Source organism: Molothrus aeneus, chromosome 4 (genome assembly GCF_037042795.1).
Source record: "Molothrus aeneus isolate 106 chromosome 4, BPBGC_Maene_1.0, whole genome shotgun sequence".
NCBI lineage: Eukaryota > Metazoa > Chordata > Aves > Passeriformes > Icteridae > Molothrus > Molothrus aeneus.
In genome coordinates, this window is record NC_089649.1 from 45,860,378 (window position 1) to 45,886,093 (window position 25,716).

Below are 25,716 nucleotides of genomic sequence, written 5' to 3' on the forward strand. Positions count from 1 at the left end.
CAACCAATTCCCTCAGGAATGCAGGATGCATCTTATCAGGTGTCATGGACTTAATGTATAATCAGGTTCCTCAGGTGATCACGAATCTGATCTTCCCTTACAGTGGAAGAGACTTTGTTCCTCTAGTTTCTGTCTTGCAGTCCATCTATTTAAGAAGCATAGGAAGAGAGGTTGCAAGCCGAGACTGAAGCAAAGAAGTTGTTGAGTACCTTAGCCTTCTCCTTATCTGTTGTTACCAGTTTACCAGCCTTGTTTAGTGGGTGTGTACACTTTCTTTGACCTTCCTTTTCTGGTTAATATAGCTATGGATGTTGTTTGTTATGCTTTGCATCCCTTGTCAAGTTCAGCTCCAGCTTCACCATGGCCTCCCTCATCCCATTCCTTCACAACTGGGCTGCATTCCTCTACTCTTCCCGGGATACCTGTCCTGGGACAGAGTAGAGGGATGCGTTTATGTCTTGCCCTTTAGTTTGACCAGCAGTCTCTTCTCATCCTTGCTAGAGTCTTGTCTTCTTTGCCTGATTTCTTGTGCCTGGAGATCATTAGCTCTTGTGCTCTATGGAGGTCATCCTTACAGATCTGCCAGCTTGTTGCTCTCCCTTGTCCTTGAGGGCAGTTTCCCTGGGGTTCGTACTGGCTTGCTCCAGAGGCCTAACTTTACTGCTCACCTGATTCACATCCCTCTGGACTGCAAACTCCACCAGTGTGTAATCACTGTAGCTCAGGTAAAGGTCTGAGGCTTACTAGAGCTTTCTTGCATGCATCTTCACTGCAGTCTGGGCCAGGATTAGGGAGCTGCACTGTATCAGGGAGGGAGCTATGGGACCATCTCTGTGTTGAGTAAGGGGAAAGAGATACAGACTGCAGAGGAGGGTAGAAGAGTGGCTGCAGAACAGCTGGTCAAGCAGAGATCAACCCAAATGATCTGGAGCAAAGGAGTGTCTTCTTTTTCTGTGAGCTAGAGAGATAGAAATTGCAAATGTGGTCAGTCCCAATTCCTAGAGAAATCTCTCTCCTGGTGGTGGGACAGTCTAATACACGAAGCATGCAGGAGAGAATTGCTTTTTCCTGTAAACCTCAGAATTAATTTTTCTATGAAGATATTATTTGCGGTGACTTTTGAGCAAATTTGTTTGAACAGCTTGTTTAGGTCCATTACCTTGTTAGGGAGTAGACCGGGGCACATCTGTGTGACAAACCATTTCTAAGAACTTAACCTCTCTTTACCTCTGTTGTCATGTTTTCTGCTATTCAAGGTGATCTGTAGCCTCTTTTAGCTGCTGTGGACTGTGTATGATGGTACACAAATAGTATGCACTCTTTCAAATGTCATTATAAATCAACTAAATCGGTGATATCACTAACTACTACCATAACAGGCCTTCTAACAGGCATGTAATCTCTCCTGTAGACTGCTTGGACTTACCCTCTTACCAAAAGTCCTTCAGTAGCAGATATGAGGCTGCCATTCAGGTAATGGCAACCCACACAACCAGTCTTCTGTTCTACTGCACTTTCTCCACTATATATCCTTGAGTACCCCCTGAGAAGGTGATGGACCTAAGGAAGCTGCTCATCCACAGCAGACTACTCATGGCCACTCAAAATTTTCCTATTAAAAGCCATCTGGGATCCCTCCATGCTAGAAGCAGCCCTCTCCTCTGAAGCACTGGAAGATGAACACCTGCTGCTATAGCATGTTTTATCTCAGAAAATGACATTTCTAGGATGTTGTCATCTCTTCTGTGCAAGCACAGACCAAAAACTGATTTGTTGGTGTGGTAGAGGAAAGCTTGCAATATGTGACTGTTCCCAGCTGCTGGAATAACCAGCTCTTCAGCTGCAAAGTTTGAGCAGAGTTCCTTGAAATTGCTTTTAGCCCCATCTTTTGATTTTTTTCCAATTGCCCTTTTTCTTTTTTTTTTGAGGTAAAAAAGGAGAAATGTCAGTTTTAAAAACAGTATTTTCACAGACAGCCTTTGATCAGCAAGAAAAGATTAATCAGTCATTGCCCTAATTTGCTTTCTGTTGGTATATATACCATTGCAAGCAAAGGAGCAACTACCTTGAAAGCTGCTTACTTGTTCTATTAGGCCAAAATATATGTGATTAGAGAGCAAGTGCTTATGGTTTACCTGTCTAAAGATCTCTTGCTCTACAAAATGCTATGGTTCCTGGAGAGAAACTAAAGCAGGACAAATTCTTCTTTTTCTTCTCCCCTCTACTCCACCTCCAAAAAAAGAGGAAGGTAAAGAGAAAAATGTCTGGGCTGGAGGTGATCCAATGAAGCAAAAAGCAAAATGGACAATATGAATGATAGTGATGTTCTATTCTGGGCAGGAGATAATGGCTGGATCTCTGCTTGTCCTAATTAAGATATGATGTCCTAGTAGAGTAAAACCCCAGAAATTCATTATCCAAGTGATCAGAAGCTTGTGGAAAGAAGTGTCAGGAAGGTTTATAATTATCTTCAGAATCTCTGTAATGAACAGGGCTTCTGACACTGTGCTTACACTGGGAGTCAGGTTCTGCTCAGCTGTTTGCTCAGTGTGATGTTTCTGCTCTTGGTCTTTCTTACCCTGCTGAGTGACCAGTGTTAAGAGCTCTGCAGGGCACTAGGTGCTGTGGCTTTGATTCTTTAAACAAGATCTTCTCTACAGCTAATCCTCGATTTTAATAACTATTTTACTCCCCTGACAAAATTTTATTATAGCAGAGAAATCAGATTGTATTAAAGAAGTTAATCAATCTCCATTTGAAGAAACTGTAGGGCTGGAAAACTGTATTGCTTCATATGTTTTTCCTGTGATAATCCCGGTGTAAAATTATTTGCCTTAATAATACAAGCCACCTCACATTATTTCTGGGGGTGGTAATCTGCAAAATCATCTAAGTATTACTTGTATGCCATGATATAAATTTGACATAAATCAAGGCATTTGTACAAAAATATTTTTTACAGTACAAGAGCAATACTTATTCTTCCTTAAAAAATATTTTTCAGTGTTACCATTATGGTGAAGTGCTGGAGACATAGAGATTTCATTTAGTGGCTCTGTACAAAATGAAATACAGGCAATGCATTCACCATTGTCCCACTCGTTTTTCAGTGCAATCCTGACAGAACATTTGTCATTAGCAAGACTGTACAGTAATTTCAGAGTTTGTTCAATCTTTGAATTTGTTTTCAATATTTAATATTACCAATGTGCAATCCAATATTGTTAATAAAATTGGACTGAAGGTACTGAAATTTTTTCAGTCTAAAAAATGGAATTCTTTATCAGATGGTGTTAACTTTATTACTTTATGTTGTATTATGACTTTTTACCCTGTAACTTATTGAGAACCTTTTTTATTTGGCCAAACAATGACTTGGGACCCAATAACTTATTGCCTTTCCGTGAGTGATAAGTCAGCATCGTGCAGAATTTGCAGTATTGCTAGTTTTTGTAATTTTTCTACAGATTGAGCAATTTTGTGTAGTAATGGTTTGCACATCCATGGCAGTAACTAAGATTTTTGATTGAGGACCTCATCTTCCTTTAAGATAGTAAGTTTCTAGCCACCTTGGTTACAGAAAAGTTGGTAAACATGCCTGAATGTGTTTAAAACACATAGTGTCAAGCGACAGACACACATAATATATTTTTCTAAAAACTAATGAGTTATGGAGACAGAATGATGACCTTTGAAGACTTATGGCTGCCAGTGCTGGCATGTAGGTGTTTTAACCTTTCTGCTGGCTTTCACATGCATGCCATTTCTACTGAGTTAGAGATCTATGTGGTTTTGGCTACAAAAGCTTTTCCACTGTGATTAGCTTCTCTTTTGGTCTGACTTAAGCTTACTTGTCTTCTTTTATGATATATGCGTATTCCTCTCCTGCTTTTCTTAAAATCCCTTTTTGAAATATGTGTAAGAGCTCACTTTTTGAAATTATAAAAGATGGTTCTGTGATTAGGACCTGTAGAGTTTGTCTTAAGTGTGTAATTGTGATTTAAAATAAATGCATCTCTACATACTGCAGAGAGGAGGTCTAAAATTTTCATCATTAGAACTCTGTTAGGCACTGGATGAGAGTTGGCAGAGTTGTTCTACTCCAAGCAGTTTAAAAATACTGGTTTCATGTTGCAGACTTCCATGGGACTCATTGTCACTATTAATGTTTGCACTTGTCAAATGGAACAAAACAGAATAGGAGAGGAGGCTGTAAACACCTAAAAAAGTAGGTCAATGGGCCAGCAGGTTATTTGGCCAGGCAAGAATGAGTGGCTTCATTGAATCACATTGTAATTGTTTTTCTCCTGTTGGCAGATTGTTCTGCTATGCTTTAACTTTCTATGTTAATGTTTGCATCTGCATTTTAACCACTTGAGAACCTCTGTTAGGTGCAGGAGAAGGCACTCTTAATTTTTTAAATCAAATAAGTGATAATTCTGGTGTTTTCTATAAAAGTCATCAATGAATTTACAAGTAGCATAACCTTAGTTTATAGGTTCCAGCTTCCTTTTTAGGTTTTAATATACTTTAAAATAACGTTTTTTAGAAATGGAGGAAGTACACGTTGTAGTGAATTTGTTTTATTTTCAGGACAGTAAGCAAGGCAGATAGAAACAGGGAGAGGGAAAAAAACTGATTTCATGTAGCTTAAAAATGTGGAAAGTAGCATGGTTCAAGGGAAGTAACTATAAATGAAATGTAATGGTATAAAGAGACTGGAAGTAGGCAATCACTTATGTCAGTACTGAGTTCTTGTTTGGAAGAAGTTCAGTTGTGAAGCAAGTTTGTGATACATTCTAGGAATTGATTTTGAAGTGGATTTTTAAACAAAGAGTTAATGGCTGTGTTTGAGGAAGAACCAATAATGCAACTGGGCAACTTTGCTAGTTGTGAACAGCAGCAGCATTCTACACTTGCTGGAGTCCTGAGAATAATAATTTTGGAGACTTGGAGAGGAGATGTAACACAGAAAGCCAGAAGAGACCTTAATAAGACCTTCAGTGAAAAGATGTTTAAATAATGGTGTATAAATACACTTTGAAGGTAGTGTAAGTGGATGTGAAGAAGTAGATGATATGAGTGATACCAAATTCAAAAGTGAAAAGGACATCAAGGCTGAAGATATAGGCATAACGTGATAGCTTAAAGCCAAGATAAAACTGTGTCAGAATGTCTTGCTTATCAAGAAGAACTTTAAAGCAATGTCAATTCAGATAGTAAAATACTTGAGCTATTTTTGATAAGCAGAATATTGCATTTAGAGATTATGCTCGTTAAAACAATTGCTTGTCTTTATTATAAAATGAAGAAGTAGATAATTTTTAAATTCACTGATTTTCAAGTTCTCCATTGTTATTTTTTGACAGTTTGGAGTTTATTTTCTGCTGAAGAGGATACCTCTAACTCCACATTGTTCTTCACGGGAGCCAGGTTTCATCCCTAAACCTCATACTTCAACAAGTCCCAAAGTGTAAAAGGTAAAACTGTGTTCTTATAATTGATAAGGTTCCCATGGCTTTCAGTTATCAACACTGATGGGCTGAGTAGCAGTGTTAAGTAGTGTCTTTTGCTCTCCAGAACATGACTGAGTTTGAATCTTAGAAAATAGACATTTATTTACCTAGTGTTTGCTTTCAACTTGACTGGTTTTGGTGGCATTATCTCTGCAGTCTTATCCTTGGCATGTATAAGCACTGAGAGTGTTCAGAGTCTTGCAAATTTGGATGCAAAGAGAGAAGGGTCAGACCTTGAAAGGTGAGAAACCAGTGTGCTACAGGTGCATTTCCTGTACTTTTCAGTACTTTAAACTATTTGTCTTGGATACCAGATCTAGGTTGTCGGTTCTGACATAGAATCTGTAGATTGTAATGAATGATTTTGTTGAATTCTGGGAATTGAGTGCTCTGTTAAAGTGAAAAATACTGACTTTTAAATTCTGATTCTGCATAGTGAATATGTCATTTATGTCACAAGTAAAAGTTTTCTGTATTTAGCTGTACAGGTGGTTTTCTTTTGCAGATTAGGGAAAGTGTATAATTTGTCTTACAGAATTTCATGTTGCTCTTGATCCCTATAATTTTAGATGCCATTTCTGTATAAAAATTAACACAGAGCTAGAAGTGTAATTAGTGCATAGTTGTATTAGTGCTTACCATGTAAGCTAAATGAAAACAAGTTTATAGCTTTTGTCTTGATTGTAAACTTAGTTCCATGCCAGTCACAATAGTTAGCTTTTACTGCTGAGCAACCTGTCTCTTGTTGTGCACTTTTGTGAAAAATTGAAATAGACACTTCTTCACAATTCACTTTTCTCATGCCATTTATGGCTGGTTTTAAATGCCACAACTCTGTTACTTGGCAAAGTAATTTGGGGAATTTATTTTGTCAGTATGGCCAGTGCAGTTGTTATTTGGAAGAATTGGAGGGAAGAAGTGGTTTGCTGCCAGTGTGTCTTCATAGCACTAGATTTTGGAGGTGAAGGCAAGGCAGAGGTGGTCCGTACTAATTGAAGAAGTGGGCCATTTGGGCAGAAACACCAGCATGCCTTGTGATATGCTTTGAAAGAGATCCTGCTGCAACACAGCTCTCCCATTTACTTTCCTGCTGCAGTTATGAAACTTTGTGGTGAAAAATGCTATTCTTGTGAAGGAAACCCACACAGTATGTGGCTGTTGTAGATGCAGAGATAGTTTGGTTAATCACAAGCTTTCTTCCTTAGTTCGCTCCTCAGGCTTTTGCTGCTGTATTTCTTGTGGTATTGACACTGCAAGTTCCACTGGTTTTAGTACTCTCAGAAACAAATCTTTTTCAGAAAATATTGAGTCACTAAATTAACTATTAAGTTTGTAGCCTGCTAAAAATTCCTGAAGATCAGCAAGTTCAGCTCTTATAAAACATGTTGCAAACAGTTGTTCCCTAATCAGTGCCAATGTTACAATCCTGCTGCTCCATTTGAGCAGCCTCTGAAAACTGACTTTTCATATGAAAGAAACAGGTTTAATTCTATTGGTTTATGTTTGAATTTAAATTTAGCCTTTTCATAACCTGTGTTGTATTCCTTCTCTCACTATTAATATTTCATTCACATTCTTAAGTCAAAGTCAAATGCACATCTGGAAAACCAAAAACTTCTTGTCATGAGTAAGTGACTGCTTTAAGATATGGTCAGATTAAATTTCGCACAGTACATAGATCACAGTCTAATCAGTATCTTGTTGTTATCTTTTTACATGTCTGTTATAACAATGTGCTCAAGAAAAAGTACAGTAAGAATAAATTATAGTTGTAAGCACTAAGTGCTTTCTGTTTGCAGTATTTCTAAATACAACGTACTGCTAAGTGTATTTAACATCTGTTCAGCCCTCAAACTTATGAGGGTTCTTTAGGAAAAAGTTCAAATAAAAACTAAAAGCTATATCTGAATTCAGAGTCATAAAGTGGTCTGTATTGGTTTAGTACAGACTTACTTACTGCAGCCTTAATAATGTTCTCTTGAACTCTGTCATTTAAAATGAGGTATTAAGGCCCAGGTTATGCTGGTAATGGAGACTGCTTTAGAGAAGGTAGGAGGGCAGAGCAGAAGGCTGGAAGAGAGGGGAGGATTAGGAGCAAATGAAAATGTCAGTATGCTTTAACAAAGAACACATTTTTTTTCCCTCAGTCACATTTTGATCTTTTTTCTTCTCTTACAGGCAAGCGTACAAATGTCTACCACAAGACTAAAGTGTGCTATGTTATGTTTTTTACCATAAGCACCCATAAAATGAGCTCCATTGCAGACAGGTATGTTAATAGATATGGAGAGTTTTGGGAGAATTACTGTTCAGTTCTTTAATAGTATTTTTTAATACAGTTAGTACATTTAGATGTTAACTTATGCAAAAATTAAAGAGTGAGGTTTTGGTTATTTTTGAGAAAGTTAATTTGGTAGTTGCTAGATGTGTCATTTTGTAGTCACTGGAAATAGTGATTTCAATTGCCTGATGTTAATCTTAAAATGCATTACTTGTTTTCAGCGTTGGAACAACATCTCTGCAAGCTGAGCTGATTTTTAACATTTACTTGAACTATTAATTTTTTAGTACTTCAGTTTTTGATTAGGAAAAGCAAATACATTTAAATGATTAGTGTTGCTGTGGATGATAGTAAAGTGACCTGCTAACCTATTTCAAGGGAAAAGTAATAGCTGAGGTATGTTTTCTGCTTGATTCCTTGAGCTGCACTCTCTTAGCAGCTTAGGTGAACATCTGTATTTAATATCCAGTATATTACCATTTTTGAGACTTTGGGAAATGAAACTTGCATCTAATTTGTGTCAAGTTAAACACAATTTAAAAGAAAAGAAGAAAAGCAAAAGGTAAAATTTCTATAATGCTTGTTTAACTTGTCAGTTTTTCTAGTGAAATTCTGTGGCATCTCACTGAAGCTTCAGCCTTTTAAATATATGACTTGCTTCTACAAGCTTGATGTTTATGTAGTAGTATACAAAATAGTAACTTCCTAACATCACTGCTTATCATAATGTACAGTAAAATTGCCTGATGGTTTATAAATCAGAGAGATGAGATAAGCAATGTAGAAGAGTTACTTGGCTTAAGGGAAGGGAACATTAGGATAAGAAATTTCAGGGTAGACAGACAGAGCTCAGTGTGGACAGCACTAAACAGGCTGAAAGCAGGGAGAAGTTAGAGAAATAACATGTGAAAGTCCATTATACAGCAGTTTTGGGAAACAGAAGAACAGTTTTGACTTCACTTTCAAGGCGAAAGGAAGTGAAACAAAGGAAATGTAGGAAGGATGCTGAGGCATCTTTAAAGTAAAACACATTCTTATTTTGGTATTTTAACACCTCTTTAGCAGTAGATGGATAGTTGTCAAGCTAAGAAAGTTATGTGATACTTATTGAGGAAGAAAATACAATGAATAGTTACTGTTTAACATTGATATTAATTGTGTATTTATGGAATTAAATATGTGGATGAAGTATTACATATTCCTTAGCACTCTTCCACTAATAGTATTTCAGAATTCAAGAAAAATACATATTCAGTAATTGGAATGGAAATTGCTAGTAAGTAAAAATAAATCACATATGTCTTCTCCCGTGTTTTCAAAAGAGTAAGGTAATGCAAGTAATCAAAAAGATACAAAACCATATTTAAGCATTGTTCAATTAAGTGTTTGTATAGGGCTGTAAGTTCTTTTGAGAAACAGTTCTGTCAGAAATAGAAGTTTTTTTTGCTTTTTCTTTAGTAAGTGCAAGCAGAACATAGAAGACTTAGCTTCAGGTTACTGATTATGGTCCTTGTGAGACATCACAGTAAGACAGTTGCTTTCTTGATGTAATGGAGATGATGATAGTGAATAGTCAGCTCTTTCCCCTTCCTCCTTCTTTGTTATTGGACTTTAAAGGAGAGGAATTTCCACTCCAACATTTATTTCTTTCTGTTTCTTTCAGAAATGATGGAAGCATTTTTGATGGGCTGGTGGAAGAAGATGACAAAGATAAAGCAAAAAGGTAAATTTCAAAGTTACTTAAAGCTAAGAAAGGTTCTATACTTTAGGCTTTAACTTATCAGTGTGATTTCTAAACAATAAAATGGTTACTCTTAATTATAAGTGTATTACTCAACAACATTTCTTCTACTGTGATTTTTCAGGTATATTGTATATTTGTAATTGTGGTTCAGTTATTTGTGTTTTGTAAAAGGATATTTTATTCCAAAGGCTTCACTGCACTGTTCCTTGAGGAGGAAGCCATTCTTCAAAAATATTGTCTGAGATATGGAGTAGGTGTTTTTGTGACAGTTATCACAGCAGAAATTCTAAAGGAGCTGTTTGCTTCAGGAACCTGGAAGTAGTATACAGCTTATAAGAAAGTCTCACAGTTTTTATAAAACATTTTCATATTTGCTTTTCAGAGTGTCTAGAAACAAGTCCGAAAAGAAACGTCGAGATCAGTTTAATGTGCTTATCAAAGAGTTGGGTTCCATGCTTCCAGGTAATGCTCGGAAGATGGATAAATCCACTGTGCTGCAGAAGAGCATTGACTTTTTACGGAAGCACAAAGGTAACAATAAATCTTATTTATAAATTCTTAATTTTTTAAGTGATACATTATTACAAAAAATATTAAAAATTTTGCAGCTTCTTTAAGGATTTTGTCAAAAAGTTGTGAAGCGCTTCTGGAGAAAGATATTCTTAAGATCATCTAGGTAGCAGAGATATAACTGTGTAAGAGCCAGGACTATTTGTTTTGTCTCATAGTTGTCAATGAAATCTGTTTCACAAAGAGAAGATTTATTTTTGAAATAACCACAAAGTTTTTTGTTCTGGACAGATGTTGGTGCAAGTTGTTAAAAGTTTTGCTTCACAGGAAAACTGCCGATCCATTTGACTGGAAGTACTTGCTGGAAATACTTATTAGGTTATTTAGATAAGCCTGACTTGAACAGTTGATTTGTTGCTCTGGGTTCTACATGAAGCAAGATAAATCACTGAAAAGCTAGTCCAAGAGAAGTTAGTGCTCCTTCTTGTCATCTCAAGTGCCTACACACCTCGCTGCTTAAACAAAGGTGATAAGGCAGTAGGGCATTGTGGTTTCCAGCAATGTTTTTGAGTTGGTTGCTTGACAAGAGAAAGTGAAGTACTGGGGCAGAGAGACCAGGAGTGTAGGCATTTTTGCATTTTTTTTTCCTTTTAGCTGGGAAAAAAACTACAAATACATTAGCTAAACTTTTAAAGTTTTAAGATGTATGCATGGATGTATAAGCCACTGAGTGTATGTGTGTGTGTTGTTATTTAAAGGTCGTGTGAAATGTCAGAATGATCAATATCCTTGAACATCCTTGCTATGCTTTGTTCCTCTGGCTGTTTGCATCAGCTGATGGTGGGATATACCCAGATATGTTGTACTGAAATTTATTACAGGTTGTTATTTCTGTCATGAAAAAAAATTCTTCCACCAAGTGTATTCTTGTTTGTGGCTGTTAGATATTATATATATAAAAATATCTCTGTTCCTGCTCCTACACTTGTTCTTAATATGGCACCTTGTGGTTCACACTGCCAAAAATAAGATGAAAACTGAAGAAAATGGACTCCTTTGCTAATTCTTTAATTTCCTTGGATAATTTCTTGCAATACATACTGACTAGAAAGCAGTAGGGTCAAAAGAAGTAGCTATAAGGTTATAAAATAAGTAAAGCTATTAAGTGGATGAATAGTTATATAATTATCAATAATATATGTGTCAATTTAAGGTATGAGAAATGTTTTTCCATGCCCTAGCATGTCTCTTCCATTAGTGTTGTGTTTCCAGTAACACCAAATGTGTACTGAATATTGCTATTAAAATTGTAAACATAACTCAAATGAAAAAGGAGGGGGTATCATTTATATGAGAATTCATAAATTTGGGGGGTCCCTTTCCAATTAAATATTGATTGTGCTGTTTTAATTTTCTGAGATACCTGTGTCTTATGACAAAAATAAAAGCCGTATGAAGGCCCCTCTTGTGTAAAATTTAGTTATTTAGGTAATAAGGCTTTGTGAAAATCAGTTCTGTTTCAAAATTATTTTATCTTGCTGATTCCTGACACAAAACATAGAATGCAGAACAAATGTGTGCCAGCCAGCCAGCAGCACCAGTCATATTATTTTTTTCTTCAAAGTGCTTTCTGAGATTTGATTTTTAATAAAGGGGCAAAAAGCAGCTCTGGAGATGGTTGCCTTTTAAGGCATGGCACTTCTGTCCTTCACTTGGTGTGACAGAATGCAGCTCTGTGTGACTGCACATATCATATTAAGTTCCCTAAAGCTCTGGCTGCCAGTCCTTACTAGCATTGCTGTGCACTATTTTACATTAAAATGTTTTTGGACAAAGTGTTGGCAAAGTTCAGAAGAATATTTTATCTTCTGAAGTGCGTGGATATGTTACAATAAAGCTGAATGACCTAGCAATAAATGGATTGTTCAGCACTGAGTAGCTGCTTTATGGTTGAAATCCTACTGTGTTCAGCCATCAGGATTTAACTGCATTGCTTCTGGCTCTTTCTGGACTATCTCCACATTATCCAAGCTAGGTACTCTGGCACCAGCTCCAGATGAACTAGCTGAATTGGTTGTTGGCCAGTGTGGATTTCTCACTGGGAAAATATAGGAGGCTAAATACACTGAAATTGTATCACTGGGAGCTTCTCTTTGACTAATACTGCCTGACATCTTTCTTTGAATTTGTAAACAAGAAATTTTTTAGAATTAGTAAATACTGAGGAATTTAACTGCAGGTAGAATAATTGCAAGTAGTAGACTGATACTCCTACAACTCAAAGAGAAATGGTACAGATCTTGGCTTGGCTAGCAATTTCTTTAGAGAATTCTCAGTGCTGGTGTAGACATACTTCAGATACAGAACTTGAAGACTGAAGTTTAATGTGCAAGTTTGGTTATGCTCTTTTTGTTACGTAGCTCAGGAATGTGGCCCTACTGTCATTTATCTATGAGTGCAACCTTCTGACAGAATTTCTAAGTATTTCTCTGAAGGTACCAAGTGAAACAGATTCTTTCTGTTGCTTTCTGTTTGCCTCTGTCATACTTGCTCTAATGATGGAAAATATAAAAGAACACCTGTACTTGTGGTATATCAGAATGGTGTGTTAGAGGCGTGAACTTCAGCTTTTATTCAGCATAAATCCATTCTAGTGCAAAAGACAGACTTTTTAATTCTGAAGTAGGATGGTTATAAGGGCCAGAATGAGCCAGTGAATCAGACTTTCCCAGTTTAAAGTGAACATTATCTGTGTTCTGTGGAATGAGTGCACTAAGTTCCTGGAATTTTGCCTCCACTTTGGTGGTAGAGCTTTTCATTTTTGTGTCCTTTTACTTGCCCTTCAGTGTTCAGTATCTTTGTGCTAACTGAAAAGCTACATTTGGAGTTATGCTTAAGTTTTATTTATTCTCCAGCCCACTCTTTCTGCTTTGTGCTGCCATTTCAAAACAGATTGGAAGAGCCTGATTAATTTCTATGTTTTGTGAGATCTGATAATTGGAAAGTCTTATTTGTTGTTTTTTTCACCTCTTCTTGCAGCTTTCCACTTTTGTCCAGTTTCTTGCATGACATTGCTTTTGTTTGCTGTTCTTTTAGTTAAGTCTAAAGCTCTTTTATAAAGTTTTTCCCCTTCGGTGTGGTAAACAAAATTACAAACTGCTCCAGCCCTTTGCATATTTTAACTCAATTCCAGGTTTTCTGGCTCTTTAACCCACCTTAACAAAAACTCTAGCTTATGATCTTTGTGCAGATTTGTCCTTTAAAAATCAAAAACCTTAAAAATTGGTTTGGTTCTTTTGATTTGTCTGAATACTTAATTGCTTGTCCAAGATTGTTCTTAAAACCAGCACTTCTGTGATGCCCTTGTTATTCATCAAAACTGAAGCACTGTGAGGTCTCGCTTCTTGTTGTTCCGGTTAGTGGTTGATAAGGAAGCATCACTTGCAGAACCCAGGGTCAGGCTTTGCTTAGCAGCTGTTGATTCTCTCACCTGTATATGGAAGTTAATCTATATACTTCTCAACTCCTTCAGGAATCTCTGCTTAATCTCTACTTTTATGTCCAGGTTCATCTGTGTGTTTGTAACAGGCAGGAATTCTAGAGTGGAGTCTGTCATGCAGCACTTAACAATCTTGGTTGAAAAACTACTCTTTTTTAAGTCTAACCAGAAAAGAGCAGGAAGAAGAGAAACAACAATGACAATTTTTTTTTGCAAGGGTTAGAATGACAAGATTTGCCAAGATACTTGAGCATTAGCCATTTAAATTACATAAACAGATTAAGAATTTTGGCTTTCTAAACCTTTGTAAACAACACTCTTAATAAAACATTTTATTATAGTCTCAGAGGAAAGCATAGTATTTTTTCATTATCAAAGTCCATTACTTCAGTATTACCTTGAAGCCTGGCAGGGCTGCAGCACAAACTGGTTGAAGGAAAGAGAAAACAAATTTAATTATGACAGAGGAGAAGACATTTATTTTCTTTTTAAGGAGCAATATCTACATGTAATGAATGAACAGCAGAGGAGACTGGAGAACTTCTTCTGTTTCTTAACTGTGTATATGTAGTTTAGGGGAAAAAATGGCTTTTAGAAGTGTTAATCCTTACACTGTGTATGTGTTTGATTGTAGAAATTACTGCACAATCAGACGCCAGTGAAATTCGACAGGACTGGAAACCAACATTCCTTAGTAATGAAGAGTTCACACAGTTAATGTTAGAGGTATATTATTTCTGGTTTTTTGGCAGTAGAATAATTCCTCACCAGGAGTCATTCCATTATGAAATTTTTCAGTTTGATGGCATACCTTTTTATTCTCATATTTGGGTTGTAACTATATGTTTTCATGAAGATAAACCATCAAAATTCCTATGTATTCAGAGTTTCAGAATTATGTTTCAGAAAAGCAGATTTTCTTTGAACTACATTTTCAATTAAATAAACATAGTAACAGAGCAAGTCCGTAAACTAAGGTATTTACTGTCCAAGTGGATATTTTAAATTATCAACATAAGGAAGGTACTAGAGAAAAAATTATTAGGCATAAGTTAAAAATCCTAATTACGAAAAAGGCATAATATATCCATGTAACTTGTGAGCAATAAGTAAGTGTTTTAATTTCTTTACTTGCTATGCTTTACAAAACTTGTGAGAATGTTACTTTGCTGAAGATTACTTGATTAGTTGCAAAACTACAGAAAGAAACTTTAGGTATAAGCTATTTTTTCATTAAAATGAGCATAAGTAATTTATATCTTGTTAGTGAAACAATTTTTAATAATAGTTAAAAATATTACAAATTAACAAAAACTTTTTTTATTTTCATTCCATAGTTAAACCTTTGCTTTGATGCACAGATACAAAAAAAGTTCAGGGTTTTGGCATTCAAAAAATATTTTAAAGAATCCTCTGATATAAGAGGTTTTTTCGAAGATGTGAGCTTTAAAATTTCCTGTTTAGAAATACAGTTCTGTCATCCTTTGGTTGGTACTTTTCAACTGAAACATGTTGTATTCAGAGGAAAGAAATTTGAGTTCCGTAGAAGATAAGGCATTCAATATTGTATCTCACAAGTTTTCAATAAAATCTCACTGCAAGTTTCTTTCTTTGAGATTGGGAATATTGAGATTTTTAAATACTAAAATTCATTGATTTTGCTGGCTGTTTTACTTGTTCTTCTCATAGTTTTCCCACATCTTCTTGCATTTGTCTCTAGCTCATTTTTATGAGCTTTCTGATGTCTAAAATGGTGACGGAATTAAAAATAACAGGAAGGCAGAGTGGGAGTTGGGGAAAACAGTGGCTGTCTATATATGTACTTGCTTCTGAAACCACAGATTATTTAACAACAGAACAGTATGGAAATTGTAATGCTTTTAGTGTAAAAATAAGATTAAGGATTTTTACATTCCCATTTCTGTAATAAACTAAAGTAAAATTGGTCTGTATTATTTTCTGTATTGAATATAGCTTAAAATTTTTAGTATGCTCTGTTTCTTTTTTATTTAACTGCCCATTATGTTTAATTTCAGGCTCTTGATGGTTTTTTTTTAGCAATTATGACAGATGGAAATATAATATATGTGTCTGAAAGTATAACTCCCTTACTTGAACATTTGCCAGTAAGTAACAAATTGCTTTCAGTAACATATCAGTTTGTCTGTGGTTGATTGCTGTTCTGATAGGAGTACTAATTAATTGTTGGCCTTTCTGGCTTTGTAGGACAGATATATGCTTTGTTTTAATGTTTCTGATTTTTCTTTAGCACACCTGCTTCCTACTGGTCTGACTTCTATATTAAACATTTCCTTTGGAAATGCAGAATGCAGTCAGCACTGTGTTAGAAAGGATTATGAAGTGCCTAGCATCAGTTTCAGTGTAACTGAATTAGCACAGTTGATTGCAGGAGACCCTTTAGAGTTCACAGCCTCTACATGAATCAGAAGAGTATTATGAAAGATCTAAATAATTGCATTTTTTTAACTGCTTTTTTACTTCTTTTTTGTCAGAGCACTCTGATAAATACATTGGTGCTGGTTCTGCTTTTTAAGTCAGTATATACTTTGGGTTATCATACTCACTTATCTTTAATCTGGGTGTCATTGCTCACTGGTACATGTAACATTCTAGTTTTTAAAGTTACCTTTGAATAATGTTACTCTGAAGTGAGGCAAATTAATTACTGTGAGCAATTGATGAGATAAATTGAGTGCTTTTCTAGAAGAGAAGGACAAATTCTGTTTAAAGGCGAGTTGCCTTACTGTGGTAAGAGACAAAATAAATTCTCTTAAGGTATGCATGATAACAGTCTGAGAATTTTTAAAAACATGCAGGTAATTGTGATTTTTAGTTTTTCTTTTAGTAGAATTTGCCAGGTTCTCAGAAACACATTTGTTTCTGGCGTTAAGTTGTGATTCATGAATTCTCAACATACATTTTATGATTCCTTTTTTTGAATACTTAACCAAATGCATTAATGCATGTAGTAGTTGTTCAGTTTTGCTGCATCCATTCCTGCTGTTCACAGTTTTGTGTCCATAGCTGTGGAATTGATTATAAAATGCAGTAACTGGCAACTCATGCTCACCCAGCAGCTCACTCATCACCCCTCAGTGGGATGGGGGAGGCAGTTGGAAGGGTAAAAGTGAGAAAACTCATGGGCTGAGGTAAAGACAGTTTAATAGGTAAAGCAAAAGCCGTGTATGCAAGTGAGTCAAAGCCAGGAATTCATTTACCACTCCCCATGGGGCAGGCATATCAGAGTGAGGTTTTTTTTCCTTGGGAAGTACTAATATGTATTCCAGCAGGTGGCTTTGTTGAGTCAGTAATGAACTGTGGCATTGTTTTGTATTAAAATAGTAGGCTTTGTGACATTGTACATCTTGAATTAATGCTTACTAAATATTTTTCTTTCAGTCTGATCTTGTGGATCAGAGTGTATTTAATTTTATCCCAGAGGGGGAACATTCAGAAATTTATAAAATATTGTCTTCTCATCTGCTGGAAAGTGATTCCTTGACACCGGAATATTTAAAATGTAAGTAGTTATTTTTGGCTAACCCCTGTAGGCAGCTCAGCCCCACACAGCCACTCACTCACTCCTCTCAGTTCGACGGACAAAGAATCAGAAGAGTAAAAGTGACCAAACTTTTGGGTTGTGATAAAGGCAGATTAACAGGTGAAGTCAAAAGCTGTCTGCACAAGCAAAGCAAAATAAGGAATTAGTTTGCTCCATCTCTTCAGTAGGCAGTTGTTCAGCCATCTCTAGGAATGCAGGGCTATGTCATGTACAGTGATTACTTGGGAGGACAAATGCCATAAACCCAGATGTCTTCCCCTTCCTCCTTTCCCCAGCTTTTATTGCTGAGCACATGCCATACAATGTGGAATATCCCTTCATTCAGCTCTCCCTGCTGTGTCCCCTCCCAGCTGCTGGTGCACCCCCAGCCTCCCCACTAGCGGATCAGAGTCAGATAAAGAGAAGGCGTTTGCACTGTGGAAGGGCTGCTGTGCAGTAATGGACACATCCCAGTCTTAGCAGCACTGTTCTAGTCAAAATCCAAAACAGGGCACTATGTGAGCTGCTGTGTAGAAACTTAACCCTATCCCAGATAAAACCAGTACAGTGGTTGTGTTAAAACTATCTACTTGGAATTATACAGGATCAGTTTTTCCAGTGTTATTTAAGCAGACACATATACTTCAGCCCTGAAGAACAGAAGTGTTACTTTGTGTCACCCCTGCTCTAGAGTAGGATTTTCAAAGTTATGTTGCCTTTCAGTCTATAAATTTCCTGTGTGACAGAAATGTTCATATTGTTTACAGAGCTTCTATTTAGACAGTTTTAGCAGTTGGCAAGTATAAATACATGGCAGCCTAATGGAGTTTGGGAGCGTGTGCTTTAGTGAACTTAAGTTCAGGGCATTTTCTTTAATACAGCTCTAGGTCTCAGAGGTTTTCATGCCACTAATATTCAAGCCCTTTGTGCACAAAATCTAAAGGAGTTCTTTAGATTAGTTACTGTCATGCTGGTTAAAAGCAGCCAATGTTGATGCCTTATGATTTTACCCTTTATATTTTTCAAATCCTGTATGGCACTAGTGCATAACTCTAAACTCCATATAAAGTGTTAGTTAACTATTGGTCAGACAAAACAATCCGTCTAGACCTGAGATTCAAGAACACCCTACAGTCTCAGGCCCCAAAAATTGTAAAGAAAAGTGAACTGGAGGGGGGGGGGAAGCAAACTGGGGGTATATGACTTCATTACCTGAAGCTGTAATTGGAGGATTAACCCCTTATATGTAAATGGACCAAATGTATGTTGTCTGAAAAACTCGTGACCATTGTCCATCTTGGGTGTATCCTCTGGAAGGCTTCTGACTGCCCAAGGTGTACCTGTTTGAAGGCCTTTTATAAATACCCACTTTATTCTTTTATTCTTGTCTAGCCTGTTCTAGGTAGCCACTCCAAGGCATTACTGTAGCTAGCTGTAATCACTACACTTACAGTATTTCAATTGTATTCAGCTTAATTATTCCTGCATTTCATTTCGTGTTGCATGTGTGCTTCATCAATCATATAGCCTATTACTTTGTTTATTTTTTTTTCCTAGCAAAAAATCAGCTAGAATTCTGTTGCCATATGCTGCGAGGAACAATAGATCCAAAAGAGCAACCTACATATGAATATGTAAAATTTATAGGAAATTTCAAGTGTTTGAATCATGGTAAGTAATTTCAGCAGTGTTGGAATGGAAAATGTAGGCAGCTCCACAGCTAAACTGGCTTGGGACCATGGTGCCAAATGTAGGTGAACTAAAATCAGGCTTTCAAAAGAAGATCTTGAAGCAGTTTTGTTACTTCTATATTGGTGTAATGAAAAAGAAGAAAAACTGCCTATCATGTATTACAGGTCTGTGTATTTGAATGCAAAATGTAGTAAATGTGGTTAATGCTTTAAATTAAGGAAAACTAGTATTCTGTAAAGCATTGTTCACAAGAATGTAAGAGAAATTTAAGGAAATGCTTTAACATAAAGAATCTGAATTTAGTTCAGCATAAGCCATATTTAAGCAGGTGACTAACTTGAAGATCTGTGGTACTGAGTACCTGCAGTTCTCATTACACAGGCAACTGAGAAGGAAAATGTAGGTTTTCCCCCCATTTCAGTTCTGCGCTTCACTTGACAGGAATTACCACTCAGGTGAGTGGGTGGGCCCTACAGTTTTCTGCATTGAGTTCCTACTCCCTTCCACTGAAATTATTTTTATTAGCTATGTATAATATTCTTTCTCTGTACTGCATCTCTAATCTGTTTGGCCAGGTTGTGCTGACTATTTACTTGAGAAGCCTGTTTATTTGTCCAAGTGGGTTCTGCAGTGTGGTCAGTAGTAGATTCTTAGAAAGCTCACCCAAAAATATTATGAAAACCAGCATGTTGTAAATAAATCTGTGGGGTTTTTTATCTGATACCAGTGTTTCACAAAATGAGAAGAGGTTGGGTCTTAATGCAAATGCAGTTCTGTAATATTATAGGAGACACAAGAAACAGTCCTGAAAAAGCCGAATATCATGCTAGTCCTGGAATGAGGAGTTGGGAAACTGCAGACCTATTGGTTGCAATTCAATATTTGGAAATACTCTGGAAAAAATAATTTAACTATATATGAATTTCAGGAAGCTAGCAGGGAATTGAATGGCAATCACTGTGGATTTTTCAGGTAGAAATAGCATCAAATCAGTTCAGCTTCCTCTACCAAAGAGTAACACACTGTGTGGATAAGAGGACAAAGCACAAACAATGATGGACTTTCAATACGTGTTTTTGTTATCATATTCTCTTCGCACAAACATGTAAGGGAAGCCCTTGTTAATTGAAATTGCTGGAAGGTAGCTGCAGGAACTGATTGAAAAGGTTAACCAGTGTTCACCATCAAAGTGTAGTCTGGATTTGATCAGGATTTTCATTAATGTTATGAACAATTGAACATAGTTTGCAGTTATGAAATAATCCACCAAAATCGACAGAAGAGTTCATCCCCAAATTAGAAAAGAAATTAGTTTGGGCAAAAAACCCAGAAAAATTGACTAAGAAATCATGCAAGTTACTACATTTAGGAATATCAAACTATATGAACAGGGATAGTTGCAACCAGTTACATAGAAGTCCTTTAGGAAAAGGAGTTACTGTGGAATGTAAACTGAGCAAGACCATATCACCTTGACCAGCCACCAAGCTGAGAAAATGCAAAAGCCTTTCTAAAATATAGTCTAAATCACATGAAATAATCCCACTGTACACTTAGCACAAGGCAAGATAAACTCTGAAGAACAAAGGACAAAGGCTAAGAAAAAAATAAAAGAAACTGCCTGTTTTCTTTCTGATAGAAAGAGCAAGGAGCTGTGAGATGAAATTGCATGAAGAAAGTTCAGTAGGAGTTCTAATCTAGAGCTGAATTAAAACCATTGGGGCTTTGGAAAGCCTTCAAAGTGATTTGAAATCACCATCTCTAGACCTTAGTAAATATAAACTAAATTGGTAACTGCTGGAAATGAAAGATAAGGTTACTCTGTTTTGAGGTCTAGTCCATCATTTGCCTCCTTTTGATTCCATCTCTATGATTCAATAAGTGGAATTTGTTCCCAGCTCAGTATCCTGATTCTTTCACTTCCATAATTGTGCCTTTGATTCTTCTGTTACTCGGTATGTCATCAGCATGTGTTGCTTAAATGTGATAGAAGGTCTAGAAAAGAAATACTTACCTCAGAGTTCAAAAGAAAATAATAGCCAAAATATAAAGATATTTTTCGTAATGTGTAATCCAGTGATTTTTACCAGTTAGCAAGGATTAGAACTGTTACTAGTTCCTTAAAAATGCTCTGTCAGCAATAATATTGTATTAGTGGTAGTTCTAGTTCTTTGGGAAAGTTACTTGATGGTCATGTTCCCATTACTACTATGTAACTACTCCTACTACTGTGGTACTATTCCTGTGCATGTAAGTCTAGATATGGAGCATTTTTCTTAATGCCTGTTAAGTTACAAGCAAACCACAGATATTGGGCCACTTATCTTCTGATATTACTGCCATTTTCCTCCATACTTACACTGTCATGTGTGTTGTCATCTCCTCTGTCTGCCCGCAGTTCCCAACTCAGCGCACAATGGTTTTGAAGGAACTATTCAGAGATCACACCGGCCTTCATATGAAGAGAAAGTTTGCTTTGTAGCCACAGTTAGATTAGCTACACCTCAATTTATCAAGGTATGTACAAATGAAATCACTTTTATATCATTCTTAAATGGACTCTGAATGGGAAAACTTCAGAGAGAATGCACACAACATTTGAAATACTAATGAAAACTGTAAGGAATCCTGTTATATGAAACTGAAAGTGTCTGTTTCTTACTTCAAATAAACTAAGTTTTATGCAAAGTATCAAAAAAAGTTGTGGTGAACACTAATTTTAAATAGTAACATAAAAGAGAAATATGCATGAAATAAATTTCTAAGTCCACAGGAATATAATTTAGCAAGATGAACTTAATATGAAAGATTACATTGAGATTCCACTTTCACTGGAGAAATGATTGATTTTAGTTGAAACTTGGATGTGAATTTTTTGTTGCTGGTGGTCTTTCTGCAGTTTGACACAAGTAAATCTCGGAGGGCTTAATGAAAGCTTACATTACTTGTCAGTAATGAAGAGTTAGGTTTGGGATAATAGAAGTCTTTTGTTTCAGTGCAGTTATTCAGAAACTCAGTAGTTTAAACCTACCGTTTTGCTTAGCTGCTAATGTACCATGTGAAGCTGCCTTTCCAAGTTTAGAATTGAATGCATATGATACTTGTAGTTCAATAAGTATAATCCTGTTTCTCTCCAGAACCAGTCAAAATAAATACTCAGGATAAAGTACAGTATAGTCTGTGATTGTGATTCCAATTATATGTTTCATACAAATGCATGAATCAAGGTTCACATAGTTTGCTATGTGACATTTGTTTTTGCAATTCAGCTGTAAAGTAATGCCATGAAATGTATGTGGCCCGATGTTAAACTACTGTAGTAGTCTGTAGTACAAGAACTCTGAACATTTAAACATTCTGCCTCTTAAGTTTAAAACACTGATGTCTTGAGTTTAAGACTGTTGGTGGTAGCTTCTGAAGACATGGTTTATATACTTTGCACTTCAAAAGCATAGTAGGAAGCCTGTGGAGAAATCATATAAACCTCCTCAGTTCTGTCACGCTGAATAGGAATTTTGTGTCTCCAGACTCTATGCCAGAGAAAGTTTATTCTTTCTGAAGCTATGGAAATCTGTCATGTGACACTTTTCTTTCCATGCAGGTCTAAAAAATATTCTTCCTGTTATGCCTACAGTTGGTAGATATGTTATATGTGGGATTTTTACTTCATGAAATAATTGTGGAAAAAAAGACCAACCTGACATTTGCAATTGCTTTTGTCTTTTAAAGTATGACAGTTCATAGTAAAACTTTTATGTTTCCTACTTCTGGAAGCTGAGGAAGATCCATTTATGATCTTCAAGTGTCTCAGTCTCCTGCAGGCTAAAGCCTTACAGATTATTCTGTGGCCAAAGTTTCATTCCTGTACTTGAACCTCTGAGCCCTGTGTGCCCAAGGAAGCTTCCATGTTATAAAATTTTTAAGATCCTCCTGAGACTTTAAACCGATGCTGTTTATTTGGGAAATCTTTTGAAGATTTACATTAAAGAAGAAGACTCACATTAAAGAAGAAGACTTACATTAAAGACTTGATACCTTCTGTTATTATTGAGGCTAGCATTGACTAGACTTAAGCAAATTAGTGTCTGTCAGGAATTTTATGATCCCAGTAACTTCACTAACAAATGTGTGATGCAGCCAGTAAGGAGATGTGTGTTTCAATACTTGCCTTATTTAAGGTAGAACATTTCTGCTCATCTGTCATTTACTCTCTTTCTTTCAGTTGGCATATGGTTCCAGATTTTTTTTTTCTCAAATATAATTTCTCAGGATATGGAATGCTTTTTGCACCTTTAAGTTCACGTTTTTATTTTATGCATATGACTCTACCACTTCTGCAACAAAACATCTCACAAATTTTGCTCCCTAGTGAAGGCATTTGGTTGTACACATTCTTTAAAACATTTGTCTTGCATTTTGGCTAGTTGATGATTGCCTTCTATCAAGAAGGCAGGATTAATCCAGCCAAAAGGATTTTACCAGAATACTTTTTGTTACAAATGAAAGTCCTTTCTTTTCTAGATGCCTTGTTGACAACTTCAACAAGACGCCTTGTTGAACAAGCTGGCTTCTGCCCAGGGGTATTTTACAGTGGAATATCTGCAAATTAATAATATAAATGCATTGAATAATTAGATACTAACCTGCTGCCATTTCCTCTCTAACCATTATGTTTTTACTGTGGTTTTACTGCCTGCATTCAGTGATTTTTACTTTTGTTTTGACTTGTGCCAAAATATTTAGATCAAAATAAGCAACAAATCAAAGGTATATCTCAAGGATATACTCTTGCTCTGTCATTTCTCTTAGTTTGAGTGGTGCTTTATTAAATGCTGTAATTTTAGGAAAGTAGATGAGCTTTGGGTTCTAGGGGTAGTTTCAGGTTTGAAGCTTAAGTCTTGCTGTCTGGAGTTAACATCAGCAGTCATAAATTTGTGCCCAGAGTTGTTAAGTTCAGTGCCTCCATCTAATTCATCCATCGTTCCATCATTTTCTAAGTCATTGTCTTTAGATTTTACAGTGATGAATGTGAGGGAAAAACATTGCCTAGATATGGTCACTTTTTCCTTTTATAGGAAGAAAACTTAGATCTATTTAAAAAACTGTAAAATATGCAATTAAACTCCTTGGATTATAACTTGAAAGAATGAAAAGAAAGGTGGTCCCTCTGTTGGTCTTCTGCTGTATTTTTCTGCAGAACTACTTTAGTTACAGATGTTTTCAGGGCAGCAGTGTGCTTGTCTCTCCACACTTGTTATGAGTATTATGTCAGTGTAGCAGCAGCTTCCACGTTGCAGTTTAAGAAACTCTTTTACCTGATCATCAATAGATTCCAGTGTGCTCCTGGCACTGGAAATGCCATTGCAAGCTCCTGCAAATGACAAATGTGTGCAGGTGTCCAAAAGACTTACCTCTTAATTTTAATGTAATTCTTTGAGGTGTGTATCAGCCATCTTCCTTCTCATAAGGCAGTACTAGAGGAGTTTGCAAAGGAATTGGTTGGCTTGGGGTGCGTGGTGTTGTGACTGTCTCTGCATGAGGCACAATACTCAGTGGGGCATATTTACCTTTCTTGAAGGGGACAGTAGATGTTGACAGTAGAAGTCAGCTGAAGTTGTTTGAATACATTTGAGTGGAATACATTTAGAATTATGTGCAGAATACCTTAAGATTCTGTTGTAATGGAAATACAGCTGTTCTCTTACTTTTCATGAGTTCTAAACATAAGAATAGTATGTTATTTGTAGTACATGTCTGTGCACTCAAAGGATTTAGAGTACTTTGTGTTCACTAAAGGGAAGAATCATATTCCTAAACTCCGAGTAATGAGACCATTTTACTAATGTTGGGTTTTACCCATTAAAAAGACAGACTATAATCAGACTGGTGGGAATGTTTAATCTCTTCTTTTGAGTGTTACAATTTAAAAGCATAACTGCAGGAACTATGGATTTCTTCTTGTACTACTGTGTTTGTAGATATTCCATTTGAGTTTATTCTCATGACATGGTTAGTCCATTTAAATCAACCAAGCGTCAGCTTGGCACAGTTGAGATTAGATTCAGATTAGATTCTACCTCAGTACTGTGCATCTAAACAAGCAAAACCAAGGAAGCTGTCTAAAAATAACATTATAACTATTGTGGAATTATCTACTAACTTTAGGTATGTCTGAATTTTGAAAGAGCTTAGGTACTAGAATAGAGCAGTTTTAAGAGATTCTTATTTTTTTCCTTTTTAGGAAATGTGCACTGTTGAAGAACCCAACGAAGAGTTCACATCTAGACACAGCTTAGAATGGAAGTTCCTATTCTTGGATCACAGGTGCAGTTCCTTCTGTGTAGGAGCTGAATCACAGTGGTGGCTGTAGTATTTGGAGTTCACTAATCTGCATTAACTGCTCATAGCTTGTGTTTGGTTTAATTTTTTAATTTTCTTTGGAGCATATACGGTAAACAAGAAAGCTTATATAATTAATTCTGATTTGTTAGAGATGTGTGTGAAAATAACATTATTTTTTTTTTATTAATTAGGGCACCTCCGATAATAGGTTATCTTCCATTTGAAGTTTTGGGAACATCAGGCTATGATTATTATCATGTGGATGATCTAGATAATCTGGCAAAATGTCATGAGCATTGTGAGTACAACCAAGTCACTAAAAGGAGCAAAGTTGTTAAATTGATCACTTGTTCTGGTGAAATTTTGTGATATTTTGAATGAAGTGTCTTTATTCCCATTTGTTTGACATTATTATACTGCTGTTCCATATCTTCTTTTCTTTTGATACAGAACTACAAAACAGATATAACTTTCTCTTACAATTCTGGGGTTTCATTGTGGTAAACTGGAGTGCACAGCTCTATGACTAATACTTTTCCAGTTCTTCCAATGGCATTTAAAAGGCTTTAT

The 25,716-nt window shown here is 36.1% G+C and overlaps 1 protein-coding gene across 1 annotated transcript in view; it reads left to right on the plus strand.

The window, feature by feature from the left end:
- CLOCK (clock circadian regulator) overlaps nt 1–25,716 on the plus strand; it is a 63,384-nt gene that overhangs the window by 22,760 nt on the left and 14,908 nt on the right. The window contains exons 4-14 of the mRNA XM_066548425.1: nt 5,370–5,480; nt 7,695–7,785; nt 9,461–9,520; nt 9,924–10,072; nt 14,185–14,276; nt 15,587–15,676; nt 16,971–17,091; nt 18,670–18,783; nt 21,203–21,321; nt 25,046–25,128; nt 25,338–25,444. Coding sequence (XP_066404522.1) covers nt 7,739–7,785; nt 9,461–9,520; nt 9,924–10,072; nt 14,185–14,276; nt 15,587–15,676; nt 16,971–17,091; nt 18,670–18,783; nt 21,203–21,321; nt 25,046–25,128; nt 25,338–25,444 — 982 coding nt within the window. The 5' untranslated portion in view covers nt 5,370–5,480; nt 7,695–7,738. The remainder of the gene's footprint in view (nt 1–5,369; nt 5,481–7,694; nt 7,786–9,460; nt 9,521–9,923; nt 10,073–14,184; nt 14,277–15,586; nt 15,677–16,970; nt 17,092–18,669; nt 18,784–21,202; nt 21,322–25,045; nt 25,129–25,337; nt 25,445–25,716) is intronic.